Below are 21,681 nucleotides of genomic sequence, written 5' to 3' on the forward strand. Positions count from 1 at the left end.
GTTTATTTCAATCACTTACTATGGAATAAATTATCCCAAAGCATCTTGATTTAAAACAATATCTATTTTTCTCAAGACTGCTAAGTGGACAGTATTTAATAGGAGTGGATCACCTCTGTTCCAAGTGACATTGGCTGGGGCAGAGTGACAGGGGGTTGGAGGATCTACTTTCAGAGCAGGGAAGTTGTTCTGGCTGTCAGCTGGGAACTCAGGCAGGGCTGTGAGTTAGGGGGTTCTTAGTTTCTCTCCACTTGGGCCTTTTCACTGGTTACTGGCATTGAGTTCTAAAAGGAGGATCCCAAGTCAGCAAGGCACAATTGCATGGCCTTTCTTTGACCTCGTCATGGGAGTTAGATAGCATCTCTCTTGTCATTACTATGGGTCATGGCAGTCATGGACATCTACCAAAGTCAAGAAGAATACACTCGTGAAAGGAGGGTGCCAAGGTTCTAGAAAAACATGTGGGCTGGGAAATACTGTTGCCATCTTAGAACATTACAATTTGCCTTCTGGCCACTCGTCCCTCCCACACGCAATAACACACATCCCTCTTCTGAGGCTCTATATTCCATTCTTTAGAGTACCTGGCTCAAGCTCTATCCAGGTCTAAGAGCTCCTCATCTGTTATCAGGTCCAGATACAGATGTGGCTCCTTGGAACAGTTCCTTGAGTATCATTGAGTATCGTTCTCCTCAATCCAAACACCTGTGAAATAAAAAAGTTAACTATTCCCACAGAGACACATACACAATACCATGATGGGAAAGGTATAAGACAACTCCTAATGATCTATTCAAAAATGGGGAAAGTGGGAGTAACAACTGTCATTGGCCCTTAGCAACTCTGAAATCCACTGAGAACAGGAGCCATCGTTATTATTACCTAGTTTATTCTGTGTCTGTTGTTCTCTGTGGCTCTTGGTTTTTACTGTTTGAACTGAAATCTTTATTTACAATAAGAAAACTACATTAGCAACTAAAAAGTCCATTCAACTTGCTTCTGATCTGAAAAAGATTAGGAGTTCAGAGTTCTCTTTATTTCATACTCTCTCCCTTATTAAAGAGCTCCTAGTTCTTTCACAAGAATTCTCTTAAAAGCTTTATTCTTTTTCTAAATATCTCTATTGACTAGTCTCTGCACACAACTTCAAATCTGTTTGAGATAAAAATACTCTACCTTAGACTCCCTGTGCGGGTAATGCAGGACAACACCCTTAAGATTTCCAGATCCCGTGGGGTCTGGTGGTACATGCTTGTAATGCTGTAATTCCATCTACTCAGGAGGCTGAGGCAGGAGGATCACAAGTTTGAGGCCAGCGTTAGCAACTTAGCAAGATTCTAAGCAACTTAGGGAGACCCTATCTCAGAATAAAAAAATAAAAAGGATAGTGCCGTAGGTTCAATTAATTCCTTGTACCAAAACATTAAAAAAAAAAAAGATTTGCAGATCTTTGTTAAACAGGCTCTATTAGGCATATTATTTAAATATTTTCATTTCTAAGAGTCACCGATAAAGTTCTTCAATGAGGAATTGTTAGACCAGGACGCAAGAAAAGACCACTGACTCCAATTAAAATCAAATTAAAGCAAGCTTATTATTTCGACCGGCCGGACTGCCTTTTCCTCCCAAAACGGTGGGAACAAGACAGCCCCCCCAGCTTTCCTACAGCCCAGCTTTATAGCCCAGAAAGTTACACAAAAGGGGGGGTTACAGATAACAGAACTCTGACAAGCATCACACTAATGGTAGTTTACATTTTTTGCTGGCTCCAACATCAGAATTTATGAAGACCATTAGAGCCTCAGAGAGGGTCGTTGTCTGGCCAGGGAAGGCCAATATTTATGAGGTGTCACTAAAGTTTCAGAGAGGGCTGCTATCTGGTCAGAGAGCCAGGCATGGGTGAGTTCAAGGCACGGGCAGGCATTCCAAGCAGGTTCAGAATTTGCAGTAATTTATAGTAAAGCCGAAATTAGCTTTTCATGGCTTTGTGGCAAGATGGCTCCCAATTTAATAAAAGATCAGGTTGGGTCTATCAGAATATCTTCTGAGACTGAACCCTTAAGAAAGCCTAAGATATCATGAGACCATGTACCATTTATTTCAATTACTTATATGTATCCATTTTAATCTCATAATTAGTGATGCACTACTGACTAGTAGTGTTACCGCTGTTGGCCGGTGACGAGTCCTTGCTTCCCCAATGTTGAAGAATAACACCAGAGAAGCATGCCGAGGAAAGGTCAGAGTAGAAATTAGAAGTTTATTAAAGGACAGCAGAAAAGACAGACTTCTCCCAGAGGAAGAAGGGGACCCAAGAGGTGGAATCCGTCGAAGTGCGATTGTTTTCTCTTTTTATAGTTCTTTCAGTGATGGAATGTAGGTTGGAAGGCCCGAGGGGTGGGACACAGGTGGGCCAAAGGCGTAATCTGGGCAGGAAGGACTTCATTAATACTTCTTTGGGATGGGCTATCTCCAAATCTGTTGGGGGCTGTTTCCTGGGTTCCATTAACATTCCTTTGGGATGGACTTTGGGCCTAGGGCTTTTTTGGGACTTCATTAACATTTCATGAGTTGCCCTGTGTTTCCTGAAATTATTCTCAGCATGGCCTCCATTTTATTGTTTATTTTTTAGTTGTAGATGGACACAATATCTTCATTTTATTTATTTTTACATGGTGCTGAGGACCGAACTCAGTGCCTCACATGTGCTAGGCAAGCACTCTGCCGCTGAGCTATAACCCCTGTCCCAGGTTTGGGGATTCTTATTCTACTTAAATTGATTCATTAGCATTGCAATTTGTCTCCATCTTCTCATTTTATTGTCATCAAGATGTGAATGTGTGATGGTCTTACAGACTGATTACCTTTTCTTATGATGTTGTTCTCTAACATTCTATATATAATATACATAATATGATATCTTGCCCACCATGATCTTAATCTCAAACATCTTTTCATTTTAATCACATAAAAAGATGAAAAGTGATGAAGGACTTCATCTCTAGGAGCATCTCCTATACTATGTCATCTCTTCTGAGATCTTTATCCATCACAGAAATGCCACTCACTGTACACAAATCTACCTTACTTCATACTGATAAAGACATGGAAAGACTTTGGTCTACTCCTAGGTACACCACTTATAATCTACATAATTTTATCAACTTTCTGCATTTTCTTCATAATCCTATCATTCATCCTGTAGCCCTCATTGAGACTCAGACACAATAATGAAGCACGTCCTTCCTTGGCCAGATCCTGTCTAGGATCTTGTACATGAAAATATGATTCACTGGAATTGAAAGGGTAAAGTTTCTAAGCTGCAAAGCCTGAGTTAAAATGTAAAGAACTAGGTATTGTAAAGTTTCTGAACTGCACACAGAACCTGAAATTCCTGAGGCAGTTAAGACAATGCCGGATACTGACCATTTTGTTGTTAAATAACCTGGACCCTGTGCAGTTTGGCACGTAGGCATTCAGGGCCCAAACCAATCAGTTTAAATGTATCCTCCTCTTTAGGAGTGACCTATCACCCCTGCTCGACCTGTTCCCGCCAATGAATGGACTAATCATGTTTGAGAGTGGTTGTTCAATTTTCCTGTGCCTCATGATGATTTGCTCTGATTTGCAAAGCCCCCCCCCTCCTCAAAAAGTGTACTTAAGCACTGCTCAACCCCTGCTGGGGCTTTTTGGCTGCTCTCCCTTCTTGAGTGAGCCTGATTAAAGGTTGGGCGAGCGTTGGAGGAAGAGACCACCAAGAGACTGTCTCATGCAATAGCAAAGGGTTTATTGGGGGTCCAGCATGCTGGGGCTCAGAGCTTACTTGAATAGAGCAAAGAGCCCTGAGAACAGCTTAAGCAGAGCTTATATACTTTCCTTGGAGAGGGCAGGGAGGGAAGTTACATTTTGCAGTTTGGCAGTTGGGGACAGCACATTCTGGGAACAAGATTAGCAAACAGTTCGCAGTTGGGGACAGTACATTCTGTTTTGTTAAGCATATAGAAAAACGGATTGACAAGTACCTATTTTATTAACCTTTCCCCTGGAGCCCCAGCACACTGGATTGGATCCTCAATAACCCCCTTTTGCTGTTGCATGAGTCGGTCTCTTGGTGGTCTCTTCTTCCGACGTTCGAGGGACCCTTACAGAATGTCTGCCAATGTTCTAGCTAAACCCATCCATTGTGCCATTAAAATCAAGAAGTTGATCACTAGTACAAACCAAAAAACTGGTTGTTTTTTTTTTTCAGTTAAAGGGAAGGATCTTTGTCATTCTTAAAATATAAATGCTGGTACTTTGGATAACTGTTTTTTTTTTAATATTTATTTTTCAGTTTTTGGTGGACACAACATCTTTATTTTATATGGTGCTGAGGATTGAACCCAGTGCCCTGCACGTGCCAGGTGAGCTCATTACCGCTTGAGCCACATCTCCAGCCTGGATAACTGTTTTTATGAAATATAAATATATTTGTCAGGTGATGAGCAAGAATACAAACAACAAAATGAATTAAGGTCAATTTTATGAGAGTAAAAAGCCACATCATTTACTTACTTATTTAATTAAGGTCAATTTTCTGAGAGTAAAAAGCCACATATCATTTACTTGATCATAAGTGAACAAACAGGAGAGAGATTTTGTGATCTAACACTGTAAATATTGTTGTGTATTATTAGACAATATTAAACAGCCTTCAATCAAGTGGTTTGCAAGCTTAATTCAGTATAATCCTTAGTAAAAAAAAATACAACTTACATCGGACCATATACTTTTTCATATGTATATATAAGAAAAACAAATACTAACAAAGTGCAGTAGTGCATACCTGTAATCCCAATTACTTGGGAGGCCAAGGCAAGAAGATAGCAAGTTTGAGGATAGCCTAGGCAACTTAGCAAGACCCTATATCAAAATTAAAAATAAAAAGTGCTGGGGTTATAGTTCAGTGGTAGAATGTCTCTGGGTTCAATTTCTAGTACCACCTCTCTCTCTTTCTCTCTCTCTCATATATATATATAATAGTAGGAGCAAATGTGACTCCATTTTGTTTTATGACTTCATCCTGTGAAACAACCATGCCAAGTAGAAGAGTCATGACTGGGGAAGATGTTCTTTTCTTTTTGCTATAGAAATCTTTAAGAACCTGGAACTACCTAATGGGGTATTGTTTCTGTAACTAGGGTAACAGGACTCTGTTTCTGTAACTGGAGTGACTAGGCTAATTATGATTGGTTAGGCTTCTCTTGGCTTGACTGCACTTTCCCACTTCTGTAACCTGGCTTGCTTGCATGGGCTAGACCCCCCCCCCAACATTCCTTTTGTGGTTTTCAGGCTTAGAAGGAGTGCCCTTGCAATTGTTCGGGGCTGATCAGGGGAACAGCTTTATGTTCTGGTCAACCACCACCGGTGTGCTTCAATAAAGGCTTGATTCAATTATACATAAGTGGTCTGGAAGTCAGTTTATAAAACCCTGGGATGAAGCTTTAACTATAACATATATATATATATATATATATATATATATATATATATATATATTTACATGACATATATATACCTTAATCAAGAGCATTCAAAATTTTACATAGAGCCCTGAGGCATGGCTCAGTGGCAGAGCACCTGCCTAGCACATGTGAGGCACTGGGTTCGATCCTTAGCACCACATAACAAATAAAATAAAGGCATTCTGTTCATTTTACAACTACCAAGAAGACAGAAAGAGAAAGAATGAGAGAGGGAGAGAGAGAGAGAGAGAGAGAGAGAGAGAGAGAGAGAATTCCACTAAAAATAAACTTGATATTGGCTACATAAACTGGAATTATGAATCTAAATTAATTTCCAAAAGGCCCTTAGGCTTTGTCTGTAGCACACATGGCCAAGTAATTCAACTGTGAGCCATAGTCACTAGAAAGTTCAAGAACGTAAACTAATAATGGGATCATGCCTATATCCCCCAAAATAATCTTAAATTACATATATGCTTTCCAAGACTTTTTCCAGACTGTGGTTTTTCTATTTTATTAACAGCATAATTTTTTTAAAAAAAATTAATGCATTTAAGGCAAATTTATTGGTGCCTACTATATATGATATGCTGTGAATTTAAAAAATTAGATGGGAACCTCTGGATCTTCAGAGATTTGAGTCTATAAATAAATAAGTACAAGGATGGGTATAAGCCACTACAAAACAAGTACACCCATGAACTACTGAAAATAGTGTCAGATGTGGTTATTTTACTGGAGAGAGTCACACATTCTCTGATATACAAATGTGCTATAGTTTGTATATTAAATGTCCCCCAAGCACCCATGTTTAACACATGGCTTGGTCCCCAGCAAGGCCATATTGGGAGATGGTAGAAACTCCAAGAGGAGAAACTAGTGGGAGGTCTTCATATCCCTGGGGGCATACTTTCAAAGGGTATTGTAGAACCCAGGTCTATTCCTCTTTCTCTCTATCACTTCCCAGCCATGAGGTGAAAGGTTTTACATTGCCAAACTTTCCCATCATGATGTTGGGTCTTAGCCCCAAAACAATAGGGTCAATTGATCATGAACTAAAACCTCAAATGTGAGCCAAAATAAACATTTTCTCTTTATAAGTTGATTATCTCAGGTATTTGTTATAGTGACAGAAAGCTGACTAACACAGACAGGTGTGGCTATAAAATTAGTGAAGGATATAAACTATGAAGTTTAGATGATAATAAAATATCAGTGTTGGCTCAACAATTATTACAAAAGTATCACATTATTTCAAGACGTTAATAATAGATGAAACTGTGTAGGAAGTGTTGATTAGGATGACATGAGAACTCTGTACTTTCCATTCAATTGTGAGAGAAGGTGTGGGTGTGTGTGCACACATAAGAAATAGAAAGTGAACCCAGGGTTATGCTCCTTTTTTTTTTTTTTTGTCAACCTAAAACTATTGTAAAAAGTGAAGTCTAGGGCTGGGGTTGTGGCTCAGTGGTACAATGCTTGCCTAGCATGTGTGAGGCACTGGGTTCCATCCTCAGCACTACATAAAAATAAATAAATAAAACAAAGGTATTGTGTCCATCTACAACTAAATTTTTTTTTTTAAAAGTGAAGTCTAGCCAGGTAGAGAATGCCTACAATCCCAGCTACTCAGGAGGCTGAGACAGAAGGATTATAAATTCAAGATCCTGTTTCAAAATAAAAAATAAAAAGGGCTTGGGATGTGGCTCAGTAGTAAAGTGCCCCTGGGTTTAATTTCCACTATAGATAGATATATAAATAAATAAACAAAGATTTTCAAAACTCCACAATTAATAACTATGGGGTAATGGTGCAAGGGGCAAAATTTCGACACATGCAGTCTAAGAGGAGAAATAAAGAATGTCCACAGCTGCTGCCCCTTCCAATGCTTTATTCACTCAAATTACTCAATACAACTTCACTCTGTAAAGGTAAAATTTCCAAGCTGATTCTAAGCCGCAGAGCCTGAGTTAAAGTGTAAAAGACCAGGCATCCTAAAGTTTCCGAAGTGCAGGGATTGGGTTAAAAAGTAAAAGACTAGTATTGTTAGAGTCCCTCTGCTACCCCCAAAACCTGTAATCCCTGTAGCTGTTAGGACAATACTGGAACTGCCCAGTAAATATTTCCACTGACTTTCTGGTTGTTTAATAGCTAAGGGTTCCGAGTTGCTTGGCACGTAGGCATTGCAGGACCTAAACCAATCAGTTTGAATGTGTACCCCACCTAGGAGCACCAATCACTCCTGCCCTAATTGTTCCCGCCAATGTATGCACTAATCCTGACTCAGGGTTGTTGTTCAATTTTCCCGCGCCTCATGATGATTTGTTCTGATGTATGCAAAGCCCCCCACCCTCTCCAAAAAGTGTACTTAAGCTCCACTTGAACTCTGCTCTGGGCTCTGGGCTGCTCTCCCTTCTTGAGTGGGCACAGAGTCCCAGCGCGCTGGAATGGATCCCCAATAAATCCCCTTTTGCCAGTTGCATGGAGTAAGTCTCTTGTGTGGTCTCTCCTTCCAATGATCCGCCGGACCCCCCCTTACAACTCTATAGGTTCTTTTTTTAAATATGTATTTTTTAGTTTTAGGTGGACACAATATCTTTATTTTACATCTATGTGTTGCTGAGGATTGAACCCAGTGCCTCGTGCATGCTAGGCAAGCGCTCTACCACTGAGCCACAACCCCAGCCCTCTATAGGTGCTTTTTTAAAAAAAATTTTTTCCAGTTGTAGATGGGCACAATGTCTTTATTTATTTCTTTTTATGTGATGCTGAATATTTAATCCAGTGTGTTGAGAGCCACAGCCAAAGGGGCCCCAGCAAACTCCCAGCTGCCAGCAAACTTCCAGCTTCCAGTTGATGATTGGCTCACAGCGGCCCCAGCAAACTTCTAGCTGCCAACTGATTGGCTCCTCTGCGGTGAGGCTCATTGGGCTGTTTCCCCGCCCTTTCAGACCTCGGAGCTGCTCATTGGGGGACTTTTTTGGCTCCGCCCATGCGACCCAGCCAATCAGCCTCAAGAGCCGGAGGAGTGGGGGAGGTTGAGAGGCTTGTGGGAAGCTGGTGGTGGCAGTTGGGCTCTGAAGGTTTTCCTGAGGAGCTGTTTTGTTTGCATGTGTGGTTCTAAAAATAAAGTTCGTTTCTTTTGACAAGTGGCTCCTGAATTGTGCCCAGCTTTTTTTAAAAAATATTTTTTCCAGTTGTAGATGGGCACAATATCTTTATTTATTTCTTTTTATGTGATGCTAAATATTTAATCCAGTGCCCCACGCAGGTGCTCTACTACAGAGCTGCAGCTCCAGCCCCACTCTATAGGTTCTTAATCAAGAAAATTACAATCCTTAATGCTAGGCACTACAATATACTTAATCAATTCACAGCAAACAATTCTAGATTAATTAATTCATAGCAAACAATTCTAGATTAATCCTAAGCACTGCAAACACATCTTAATCATGACAGACATTCCCTCTGCATGCTAAGTTCAAAAGTCTCAAGCCTTAGGCTTTACATTCAGCAGATGCACACTCACTCAGACTGAAGTGACCAGGTCTGGAACCAAGGCAGGCTTCTCCTAGTGTGGAGTGAACCACCAACCGGTTGAGGAGAGGGTAAAAATCGTAGGAAGAAATTGCGGCTCTCACCAGGGTCCAGATGAGGCAGTAGAGTTTGAGAGTGGTTAGGATCGATGCAGAGGATCAGGCAAATGATGACAATTGATGGGATGTCAGTCTAGGTCCTCATCAGGCCTTCCAGTTCAAGTGCATCTTTGTTTCGGCTGACTGAATCCATGTTCATTAGCTCTATAATTTATAGTAAATTGGGGAGCTTTTGACCCCCCTTTCAATCCTTATCAGCTACCACTGGATTGCTCAATGGCATCATTTATTCTTGGGTTAAAACATCTGCTCTGGTGGTCTCCACCCTGATTTTCTTGATTTTCCCTCTTATCAGGTGAGGACAGCCTGCCAGAGGCTTCACTCTGTTTATCAGTGTTATAGTTAAACTATAACACTGCTGGGGTTTTATAAATTGACTTCCAGACCACTCATGAATAATCGAATCAAGCCTTTATTGAAGCACACTGGTGGCGACTGTTCCCCTGATCAGCCCCGAACAATTGCAAGGGCACTCCTTATAAGCCTGAAAACTGCAAAAGGGACATTTGGGGGCCTAGCCAATGCAAACAAGCCAAGTTACAGAATCGGGAGAGTGCAGTCAGGTGGAGGGATGGTTAGCCAATCACAATTAGCCCAGTCACCCCAGTTACAGAAACAGAGCCCTGTTACCCTAGTTATAGAAACAATGCCCCATTAGGTAGTTCCATGTTCTTAAAGGTTTCTATAGCAAAAGGAAAAGAACATCTTGCCCCAGTCATGACCCTTCTACTTGGCATGGTTGTTTTGCAAAATGGAGTCACTTTGGCTTGACTATCACATCAGGGTAAGAGGAAGTGACTTGTTTATGTCTGAGGGCCTTCTGGAGGGCTCTGTTAGATGTGCCTAGTGAGACTACAGGTTTCAAACTGGAGTTTTTAAAATGGAATTGCTTAGGCTCAGGCCTAAGGCCATCCTCACAGGTAACTAGACAGAACCTGAGTTAGGTGTATGGTTGAGTTTAGCCAAAGAGAAGCCACTAGCAAGTTACTGTAGGACAAGAGTATAATGACAAAGGAGACCTGTTGAACTGGGTGGGATGGTGCATGCCTGTAATTCCAGTGGCTCAGGGGGCTGAGTGTAAGGCTTTAGTCCTGAGCCTAAGCAACTCCATTTTAAAACTCCATTTTGAAACCTGCAGTCTCATCAGGTATACCTACCGGAGCCCTCCTGTATGGCCCTCAGGCCCAAACAGGTCACTTCCCCCAACCCTGACAAACTCAGAGTGAAGTCTCTGTCTTGTTGCTCTTATCTGATAAGGGGGAAAGGCAACAATATCAGGGTGGGGACTGCCAGACCAGATGTTTTAACCCCAGGGTAAATGATAACTGAGAGACCCAGTGGCAGCTGATAGGGATTGAAAGGGTGGTCAGAAGCCCCAAAATTTATATAAATGATGGAGCAAATGAACATTTATTCAGCCGACACTGATGCCCTCATGCCTGAGAGCCTGATGAGGACCTGGACTGACATCCCAACTCTTCTTATCGTTTGCCTGATCCTCTGCATTTTCCTCACTGCTCTCAAACACTACAGCCACATGTTGACCCTGGTGAGAGCTGCAACTTCTCCCTATGACTCTCTCCTCCACTGGAGTTGTCAGCTCTACCCTAGGAGAAGCCTGTCTTGGTCCCTGATCTGATCACCACGGTCTGAGTGAGTGTACATCTGCTGGACTTAAAGCCTAAGACTTTAAGGCTTGAGCTTAGCATCCAGAGGGAATGTCTGTCATGAGCCTGTCATGATTAAGTGTGTTTGCAGTGCTTAGAATTAATCTAGAATTGTTTGCTGTGAATTGATTATGTCTATTGCAGTGCCTAGTATTAAGGATTGTCATTTTCTTGATTAAGAACCTATAGAGTGAAATTGTATTGAGTGATTTGAATGAATAAAGCATTCACAAAGGCAGAAGTGTGTGGACATTCTTTATTTATCTCCCTTGACTGCTTAAGTCACACCTTTTGGCCACCGTGACACTGAAGAAAGAGGATCTTGAGTTCAAAGCCAGCCCTGGCAACTTAGCAAGGCCCTAGGCAACTCAGTGAGACCATGTCTCTAAATAAAATACAAAAAAGGGGTGAGGATGTGGCTTGGTAGTTAAGCACCCCTGGGTTTGAGCCCCAATTAAAAAAAAAAAAAAACAGGAAACCTGTTGAATGTTTATGGAGAAATGTCTGGGCTTTTAAATTTTGGTTCCACTTTAACGAGTCCAGGTCCAGATAAGCATGTGTTTGATGTTGGTTATATGCATCTAGGTCCCAAGTTCATTGTGGACAAGTTCCTCAGCAGCTGAAGTGAAGGACAGAGTTCTGTGTAACTTCACCAAGTTCATTCCCATCTCAAAGCCTTTTTGCTTTCTGTTCCCACTCCCAGATGCTTTTTCCTTTCAGATTTTCACATGCCCAACTCTTTTTCATCATTCGTGTCTTGGCTTATACGTCACATCCTCAGAGGTCTGCCCTGAGTATTATAGCTACAGTGGCCCCGAGCCATTTGCTTTAACATCTCCCCATTTTATTTCCTTTATATCATTTACTACTATTTGAATTATCACCTCTCTGTATTTTCTTCCTTGTCAGCTCCCTATGAGATCAGAAGCCATGTATTTCCTGACTCTGTCTACTGAAAGGCCTAGAAGTTATGGCAACCCTGTGACAATAAGCACACCTTGCATGGAGATCTTGGTTTCTCCAATAAAAGGAACCATGGCTCCTAGGAGAAATGACTGACTCCAGAGCTGCAATAAGGACAGTGCAGGGATCCCGTTAACACCAACACTGCTGGGACATGGAGATCAAGTACCTCCTGACATCCTGGACTGAGAAGGGCACAACAGTACTTCTGTGTATTCTGTCCCCAAAATGCAAAACCTGAATTCATTCATAGGCAAACAGCGGTCCATATGAAACCTAAATGGAGGAACATTCTAGAAAAATCCTAGCTAACACTCTAAAATTGTCACAATCATGAAAAGCAAATAAAGATGAAAAACAACTAACCGTAACATGTGCTCCTAGATTGGATTTTGGTCCAGAAAAAGGATATTAGTAGAAAAATAAGCAAAATTTGAACAAAGGCTATGTAATAGATCAGTAGTTCTTCAAGTATAGCATCTACAAGGTCAAAAGAATTTTCATAGCGTAAGATGTTAAAAAAGAAAGAGTACAATGAAACCACACTATGTACTTCACCTGCACATACACATCTGTGTCATCATCATAGGTTTGCCTGCCTCGCTCTTAGGAAAGTGGCAGCTCCTGACCCTGGAGCCCAGGTAGTCTGACTCCAAAAGCATTAACCAGGAAGCACTTGATTCTTCAGGCTTTCAGTGCCACACAAATCCTTATTGGGTTCCATCGCCCTTTCCCTCTTTGTCTTTCTTTCTTTCTCCCTTTCCCTCTTTCTTTATTAATATTGTTCATGCATTTGTAAATAGTCCTTTTATGAACTCTTCTCTAATGACCCAGTTTGTAAGAGTCACTTGTTTCCTGCCAGAATTCCGACAAAACCACAAACTCATAATGCCAATGACTATATCTGTGAGTAGAGAAACAATGTTCTCTTTCCCTGCCTACTGAGGCCACAATGTTTTTACATGTTAGCCCATTTAATAGTCCCAACAAATCTTTTCAGATGGCGAAACAAGATTCAGAGGTTTCATTGGGTGCTCTGCTGAAGATCTCTGAGCAGAGTGACCTTGGAGCCCAGGTGGTCTGACTCCAAAAGCATTAACCTGCTCTGGCAGCTCCAGGTTCCAGCAGCTCCAGGAAAAGACTTGGTAAGGAACCGAGAGGTAAGCGGGGATCAAGGTCATCTTGCTCACTAATCACCTGAGTTACCTGGGATGTCTTTGCAAAATGGAGATTTTTGAAACTGTATGCCTTCCAATCAGCCTTTCTACCTGTATTTCGACCTCACCACGCTGGAAAGTAAGATTAATTCTTACTCTTAACACGTAAGTTAAAGGTTACCTTTTGGCCGTCCAGGGCAACTGTTTTCCGCTACAAACACTAGGGGGCCTCGCACCGCGGATCGCAACCAATAGGATAGGGCGAAGGGTTCAGTGGCAACTTCTTCCCCCCCACCCCCACTCCCGACGCCTAGAGAGGCCAGGCCGGGGTCAGGAGCTCTCCGATCCGTCTTTCCCTTTCCCCCTGGGTGGGCATGGTTGCGAAGCTGATTCTGGAGCCCGCCGGCCCCGGCTGCTGGGACGAGCCGCTACACATCACCGTGCAAGGCCTGGCACCCAGGCAGCGGGTCACGCTGCGCGCGTCCCTGCGCGACGAGAAGGGCACGCTCTTCCAAGCCCACGCGCGCTACCGCGCGGACGCGGAGGGCGAGCTGGACCTGGCGCGCGCGCCCGCGCTGGGCGGCAGCTTCGCGGGCCTGGAGCCCATGGGGCTGATCTGGGCCATGAAGCCTGATAAGCCATTAGGGCGCCTGGTGAAGCGGGACGTGCAGAAGCCTTTCGTGGTGGAGCTGGAGGTGCTGGACGGCCACGAGCCCGACGCTGGGCGGCTGCTGGCCCGGGCGCTGCACGAGCGCCACTTCCTGCCGCCCGGGGTGCGGCGGGTGCCGGTGCGCGCGGGCCCGGTACGGGCCACGCTCTTCCTGCCGCCTGGTGAGTCACCTGCTGCTCAGAACCTGGTCCAGTCATTGGGACACGCGTGGTCCCTCAGTCCCTAAAGTTGCCCCCAAGTTTGTAGTGAGTTCTGATTTTTTTCAATTTTTAAAAATTTTTCGGAGCCTGGAGTGGTGGCGCACTCCTGTAATCCCAGCGGCTCCTGAGGCTGATGCAGGAGGATCGGGGGTTCAAAGGCAGCCTCAGCGAAAGCGAGGTGCTAAGCAACTCAGTGAGACCCTGTCTCTAAATTTAAAAATACAAACTGGGGCTAGAGATGTGGCTCAGTGGTCGAGTGCCCCTTAATTCAATTCCCGGTTAGGGGGAAAAAATTCAGTATTGGAGATTGAAATCAGAGACGCTCCAGAACTGAGCTATTACCCTCAACCCTTTTTATTTTTTATTTTAAGATAGTGTCTGGCTGTGGCCTGGAACTTGAGATCATCTTGAATCAGCCTCTGAGTAGCTGGGATATCTCTCCTCTCCTCCCCCGCCCCACCCCGCCCCTCTCTCTACTCCCTAGGGTTCTGAATGAAAGCTTTTCTTGGTTTCCTGACATTCCCTGGAGGCACTATCAATCCCTTACTGTGTGCTAAAGAGTGCATTCAATTTATATTCAGAAATCAATTAGATGCCAAACTCTGGGTGTTTGAATACTTATATCATCACTGTCTTCTGGAATGTGCAAGGGTGACTTTTGCCTCCTTTCACATCATATTTCCAAAGAGGATAAAACCTGCCTTCCCTCCAAATAGAGAGTGCCCTCAAGTCATTTAAAACACAGTATTCCCTGACAGTCCACTCCTATATTGTCAGTGGTCCCCTTTCTTTAGGGACACTTGGCAATATCTGGAGACATTTTTGGTTGTCACACTGAAGGGGCAGATGCTACTGGTATGTAGCAGGTAGAGACCAATAATGCTGCTAAATAACCCACAATACACACAGGACAGCCTCCAGAACAAAGAAGTATCTTGCTCAAAATGGCTATGGTGCTGAAGTTGAGAAACCCTAGTCTAAGTAAAAAGAGGGTGCGGTGTATGTAGAAGGGACCTGAATGGTCCATTCCTTCCAATCAAATTCCTGATTTCAACTCTTAGTGTATAAAAGTGCTAGAGTTGCTGTAGTGCACAGTATTTCTAACCTGAATACTGTGATTATTCCTCAAAATAAGAGAATGTATTTTGTTTTTTAACTCTTAAAAACTCTTTTTTAGCTTTTTTAGTTCTTGAGCAATCCCTAACCTTAAATAGAGTTGCTCACTACATGGTGAACTCCTAAGACTGGAATAGGGTCTTACACCTAGAAACTCAGAGAGACCTTGTCTCTAAATAAAATACAAAATAGGTCTGGGGGTGTGAGGTAATGCAAGAAGGTTTAGAGGTGAAATGGTTGGGTTATCGGCCTTAGTCAATGAGTTAATTAATCCCTTGATGGTATTCCCTGAGTGGTAACTGTAGGCAGGTAGGGTGTGGCTGAGAAGGTGGGTCGCTGGGGTGTCTTTGGGGTATATATTTTGTCATTTTTGAGCAGAGTTCTCTTTCTGCTTCCTGGTGTGATATCTTCAGCTGCTTCCCTTCACTATACTTCTCCACCATGGTGTTCAGCCTCACTTCAAGACCCAAAGAATGGAACCTGCTGTCTATAGACTGAGACCTCTGAAACTGTGAGCCCCCAAATAAACTCAAAAATTGTTCTTGTCAGGTCTTTTAGTCAGAGCAATGGAAAAGCTGACTAAAATATATACATTTCCAAATTACTAGAGACTGGCACAAGAGTACAACAGGGATTCAACTGATTCAATAAGAATCTTCTAAAGGCTTTCATTTAAAAGAAGGAAGAGCAATCATTCTTCACACCCAGTTGTAGTATCTGATATCCAGTCAAATCAATCTTGTGCTATTTCAGTGTCTACTGTTGTAAGGGTCCGGCGAAGCGTTGGAGGAAGAGACCACAAGAGACCAGCTTCATGCAATTGGCAGAAGGGGTTTTATTGATTCAGCATGCTGAGGCTCCAGGCTCACTCAGGAAGATTGAGCAGCCCAGAGCCCAGAGCAGTGGTCAAGCAGAGCTTAAGTACACTTTTTGGGGAGGGTAGGGGGCTTTGCATATACATCAGAACAAATCATCATGAGGCACGGGAAAATTGAACAACAACTCTTAGACCTGATTAGTACATTCATTGGCGGGAACAGGCTGGGCAGGGGTGATTGGTCACTTCTAAGCGGGGTACACATTCAAACTGATTGGTTTTAGGGCCTAAATAACTATGTGACATACTACATAGAGTCCCATATATTCAAATGAATCTTTTTTTGCATTGAACCTTTAGTAGTCTTTTTTTTTTTTTGGTAATGGGGATTGAACTCAGGGGCACTCGACCACTGAGCTACATCCCCAGACCTATTTTGAATTCTGTTTAGAGACAAGGTCTCACTGAGTTTTTAGCCTCTCGCTTTTCACTGAGGCTGGCTTTGAACTTGCAATCCTCTTGCATCAGCCTCCGGAGCTACTGGATTACAGGCCTGTGCCACTGTGCCCGGCTGGTAGTCTTATTTTGATCTTTCGAAGTTGTAAAGATTTTTTCTGAAATATATATTGCACATATCTTCTGTTCTGCCATATATAATTCATTTTGAAAATTTGTTACTCTTGTTAAGATGTTGTAAATTTACTCATTCACTTCTCTTATACCTTCTAATAAATAAAATAGTTTCTTCTTTTAAAAAAAAGTGAGGAGGGGCTGGGGATGTGGCTCAAGCACTACCCCACTCGCCTGGCTCGCCCTGGCTCGCCCTGGCTCGCCTGGGTTCCATCCTCAGCACCACATACAAACAAAGATGTTGTGTCCGCCGAAAACTAAAAATAAATAAATAAATAAATATTAAAATTTTTTTTAAAAAGTGAGGAGGGAGAGAGAATAGTATTGTAGTTAAATGAAATTGTATATACCAATGTTCAGATGCAAAAAACATGGCACATTTAGGGATGGCTCCCTTCAAGTCTAGAGCAGATAGTAGGAGGTGGAAAGTATATTCTAGTGATTTCCTGTAGAAATAGAGCAATTTATAGCTCCATTCTCAAATAGATGACTGTAAGAAAAATTCAAAAAAATGTTGCTAGAAAATGTATATCTCAGCTGGGTGCTGTGCTGCACTCTTGTATGTCTAGTGGCACCTCAGGCTGAAGCAAAAGGATAATGAGTTCAAAGCCTGCCTTAGCAACTTAGCAAGGTCCTAAGCAACTCAGTGAGACTGTCTGAATAAAATATTTTTTAAAAGCTAGAGATGTGGCTTAGTTAAGCACCCCTACGTTCAATCCCCTGTACCAAAAGAAAAATAAAGGAAATGTATATCTCACCATATGTTATTTCTAACTTGCTTTATTTATATTATTATTAATGTGAAAATATGTGACAAAATTAGGAGAAAAGAAGGGATTTGTTCACCCACCCTTCTCCCTGTAGCTTATTTTTTTTTAAAAAAAGAAAGAAGTAAAATAAACCAGTCATGGTGACACACGCCTGTAATCTCAGCAATTTGGGAGGCTGAGGTAAAGGGATCGCAGTTGGAGGACAGCCTCAGCATTTTAATGCCGCGGTCTGGCTGGGCACAAATCACCGAGCCACCACAAAGCACTTGTATGTTCAAACAGGAAACTTTATTGCCTGAACTCCAACAGCACTCCATGCACACTCCCCGGGAAGTCTCCTGAACGCCACCCACAACCATGCGGCCCCTCTCCGGCACACCACACCAACCAGAACTCCCTCCACCAGAACTTCACCAACCAACACCAACTCCCCTTCCCAGGAAATCCCTAGGAGAACTCCAAAGTAGCAGGCGCCCTAGGTGGACAGCAGGAGTCTGTATACAATTGAATCAATCCAACATCATGTTAATGGCTCCTCTCTCAACCATTACTTCTGGCAAAATGCCAGGGGCCATTCCGACTGGCTGTGGCTCTCAACATTTTAGAGAAGGCTTAAGCAATTTAGTAAGACCCCAAGGAATAAAAAAAATGGGGCGCTGGAGATATAACTCAGTGGTAAAGCTTCCTTAGATTCAATCCCCAGGACGAAAAAAAAAGGGGGGGGTCCACTTTCACCAACCTCTCTACCCCCAACCTCCCTAGCTTCAAAAACTTATTTGCTGATTGCAGAAATCTTAAACCAAGGATATCTTTTGAGAGGCTAAACCTTCTTGTTATTTGACTTGTGGTGTTCTGCAGGTGAGGGGCCCTTCCCTGGGATCATCGATCTGTTTGGAAGTGGTGGTGGCCTTTGTGAATACAGAGCCAGCCTCCTGGCGGGGCATGGTTTTGCTGTGCTTGCTCTGGCTTACTTCAGATTTGAAGACCTCCCTGAATATTTGAGTGATATGCGCCTGGAGTACTTTGAAGAAGCTGTAGACTTTATGCTACAGCATCCAAAGGTGGGTTCTGTAACTTGCTGAATTCAGAGGAGAGGGGGTCAAGTGGACACAGGGCTGGATTCAAAAGCCCTACCAGGACATTGGAACTAGAAATAAGCAGGAAGACACAGTGCTCCTTCAAAAGTTACTAGTAATATTCTTTCCATGTCCAACCATCTTTCTCCCATCTGTAAGAGTTGACTGTTCAGTTTCTTTTGTAACCATTTACTATAATCCAAAAAGCAATAAAACAATACTAACTTTGAGTTTTGGTTCTGTATATAGCCTAATCATCCTGAATAAGGCAACTGATCTCTCTAAAATTTAATTTTTCTCATTTATAATATTAACGTAAATGTGTAGTGGGAAAAGTTTGAGTATACAGAGACATTTTTGAGATAATTGGTGACTTTTGAATAGGAATTGTGTATTTGATGATATTAAGGAATCATTAATGTTAAGTGTAATATTAGTATTATGGTTTGATAAAAGAAATCTTTGATAACAGGAAAAAAAGTTAATTCAAACATTTTGGTATGATTATAAATAACGGAATGATACATACTCTTTGCTACCATCTAGATTTAAAGAGACCCAAACATTCTAATACTAAAGATAAGATGTTCTTCAAGGCCTGTGGGATAATCTAATCTTATTGGAGTTTAGGGACTGGTCTCTTAGCAAAGTTGCTAAAACCTAGATGATCTTAAACTTCGAAGGGTAGTTTATTTAGGGGAGATAAGGCCCTGAAAAAATAAGAAACCAACATATACTACCAATTCTGCCCTTAAACCTGAAGGAAAGACTTCCATTCTCCACCTTTTAGTTTAGATTATCATACTTTGGCCCTCGTTTGACTGGACCCTTGCCCATAGAATAAGGCAGCTGAGGGACCAAGGGATTGTGTCCACCTGGAACCCACATGCTCTCCACCATGCCCTTGGGATCTGGAAACCCAGATTCTCTGCCTAACAGCTCTGACCCTGCTTCCTGCTCTATGCTCCTTCTTTGGGTCCATCAGTATGTATACTACACCTAGGCTTTAAACATGCATACTGGGTGTCTACACACAAATGTGAGAGGTCCCTCAAGGTGTATAAAGGAGCCTGGAGTGGGAAGAGAAGGAGGCTGGCCCAGAGGCTGGAGTCAGTGATTGACTTGTTTTCCATGCCATGTCCCAATACAGAATTCCAGCAAGCTCTAAGATTTTAAATTTGAACCTGACCTTATAAATTGTTATGGTGGTGTATTTATCAAGCTTGGGGAAAAAATGATGCATTTATTTAACAGTTTGCTCATTTGACTTAGAGTATAAGGGCCTCTGTGTATATTCTTGACCCAGACTTCATACATATTAGGGGATGGCCTATATACTAGGAAATCAATTAATTTGTTTATTAGAAGACAACTTGAACTTCATAGATGTTGCATAAGAAAGCGAAGAAAATTGTATGTGAGAAAGCTACTTAGAGAATGTGAAATCACTGTTTCGGTCCTGCACTTAGGAATTCTAAACTTGTTTTCTCTTTATTTTCTTATCAGGTGAAAGGTCCCAATGTTGGGCTTCTAGGTTTCTCCAAAGGAGGTGACCTGTGTCTCTCAATGGCTTCTTTCTTGAAGGGCATCACAGCCACTGTACTTATCAACGCCTGTGTGGCCAACACAATAGCTCCTCTGCATTACAAGGATATGATTATTCCTGATCTTGGCAATGAGCTAAGTAAACAAAAAATCACTGAGTCAGGCCTTTTGAATTTGGTAGACATCTGGAAAAATCCACTGGAGGAACACAACCATCGAAGTCTTATTCCACTGGAAAAGGCACAGGGACCCTTCCTGTTTATTGTTGGCCTGGATGATCATAACTGGAAAAGTGAATTCTATGCTCATATAGCCTCTGAACGGTTACAAGCTCATGGAAAAAACAAACCCCAGATAATCTTCTATCCAGAAACTGGCCATTGTATTGACCCACCTTACTTTCCTCCTTCCACAGCCTCTGTGCATGCAATTTTGGGTGAAGCAGTATTCTACGGAGGTGAGCCTAGGGCTCATTCAAGGGCACAGGAAGATGCCTGGCAGCAAATTCAAATTTTTTTTCAAAAATATCTCAATGGTAAAAAATCTGTCCAGCACAGCAAAATATGACTTTGCAATCATAGACCAAATATCATTCATAAAAATACTAATTCTACAATTTCTGTTAGGCTTGCCAGAACACTTAGGAAGCTTTTTATCACAAAAACAAACAGCTTCCTTGTCAGGTCCTGCTGGACTCGGCCTTTTCAACCCTCCTTCCTTCGCTGCTGGGCCCATTCCTCTCTCCCTGAACTTTACCCAATGTATAGATTTAAACCTGATCTTATCTGTATAGGATTAATCTTCATTTAGGCAAAAGAAATGTAAGAAGTGCTTGCCTGACTCTCAGTTGCTGGTCTACCTTTAGCCTTGTGTCTAGTTCTGAGGATGAGTTTCCGTATTGTTCTGAAATCTCATTTCTCCTTTGGGCCCTTTCCCACTCTGGTCCCAAAAATATGGCTTCTGCCACATTTTTGCCATTATGCATTCCTGAAAATTTACTCAAGCCTTGTCCCCGACCGCTAGACTGATGACTGGGGGCACGTCCCTGTTGATATACTTCCTTTATGTTTACCATCTGTATGGATTTCCAGTTACTATATGGTCCCTGCCTGTCAGGAGGAATGCCCTTGATGCTAAGATTTCAGGACTTTACCTTGCGGGCCATGGCCTTCATCTTTGGATGCCATGTATACCTGCCACATCAGACTTCCTCCCAGCACCATCTTGCTCCTGTTACTTTCCATGAGGGAAGGACTAGAATGGATCTGCTTCAACCCACTGCAGCTGAAGCACAATCTAGAGTCTGGAGATACCAGAGCAGAGGTCTTCCCTGAGCACAAGAAATTTTTTTCTGAGACGTCAGAGAAAACCTGAAGCTTTCTTCACATAAAATCATGGTTTCCTGGGACTGAGGTTTGGCTTAGTGATAGAGCACTCACCTAGCACATGCGAGGCACTGGGTTTGATCCTCAGCACCACATAAAAATAAATAAGTAAAATAAAGATTTGGTGTCCAACTACAACTAAACAAATATTTTAAAAGATCATGGTTTCCTGGGTACATACAAAATCTTTTCACCAAATTGAGTCTATCCAAGCAAATGCCCATTTGGTCCTAATGAATGAAATGAAAGGTTCCAAAGAGGTAACTTGATTTTGACTAACTTAAAACTCTGGAGTGCAGAGTTCATATAGTATAATTTTCATATAGTATAATTTTCCATGATTTTAGCCCACAGCCAGCATAGGCTTCATAAATGAAGGTTCAGCTACGTGAGAAATCCAAAAGGGAGTTTGAATTAAAGAGACAGACTCTAATTACCTTTAAACCAGCTCCAGGACGGCTTCTCCTACCTCCAGCCTCAAGCTACCTATTAGGGTAGTGAGGTTTACTGAAGAGGCCAGTGAGA

General features: G+C 42.3%; 1 protein-coding gene across 2 annotated transcripts; it reads left to right on the top strand.

Moving 5' to 3' along the window:
- The first annotated feature begins 13,199 nt into the window (after nt 1-13,199).
- LOC101973210 (acyl-coenzyme A thioesterase 6) lies at nt 13,200-21,274 on the top strand. Of its 2 annotated transcripts, none has more exons than XM_078050503.1 (3): nt 13,200-13,778; nt 15,347-15,444; nt 18,009-18,143. In XM_078050503.1, exons 1-2 carry the CDS (start codon nt 13,322-13,324, stop codon nt 15,424-15,426), a joined length of 537 nt encoding a protein of 178 aa, XP_077906629.1. In that variant the 5' UTR covers nt 13,200-13,321; the 3' UTR covers nt 15,427-15,444; nt 18,009-18,143. The 2 variants fall into 2 exon arrangements, with proteins under 2 accessions (XP_077906629.1, XP_005321266.1); XM_005321209.5 differs by lacking the exon at nt 15,347-15,444 and adding an exon at nt 19,733-21,274 and having other exon boundaries at nt 13,216-13,778; nt 18,009-18,211.
- Nucleotides 21,275-21,681: the final 407 nt, after the last annotated feature.

Source organism: Ictidomys tridecemlineatus, chromosome 5 (genome assembly GCF_052094955.1).
Source record: "Ictidomys tridecemlineatus isolate mIctTri1 chromosome 5, mIctTri1.hap1, whole genome shotgun sequence".
Taxonomy (NCBI): domain Eukaryota; kingdom Metazoa; phylum Chordata; class Mammalia; order Rodentia; family Sciuridae; genus Ictidomys; species Ictidomys tridecemlineatus.

What these genes read in the sequence shown, in the direction of transcription:
- LOC101973210 (XM_005321209.5), top strand. Translation starts at nt 13,322, where the DNA reads ATGGTTGCGAAGCTGATTCTGGAGCCCGCCGGCCCCGGCTGCTGGGAC. An exon ending in CACGCTCTTCCTGCCGCCTG is followed by an intron (nt 13,779 to 18,008) that starts GTGAGTCACCTG and finishes GGTGTTCTGCAG; the next exon opens with GTGAGGGGCCCTTCCCTGGG. An exon ending in TTATGCTACAGCATCCAAAG is followed by an intron (nt 18,212 to 19,732) that starts GTGGGTTCTGTA and finishes TTTTCTTATCAG; the next exon opens with GTGAAAGGTCCCAATGTTGG.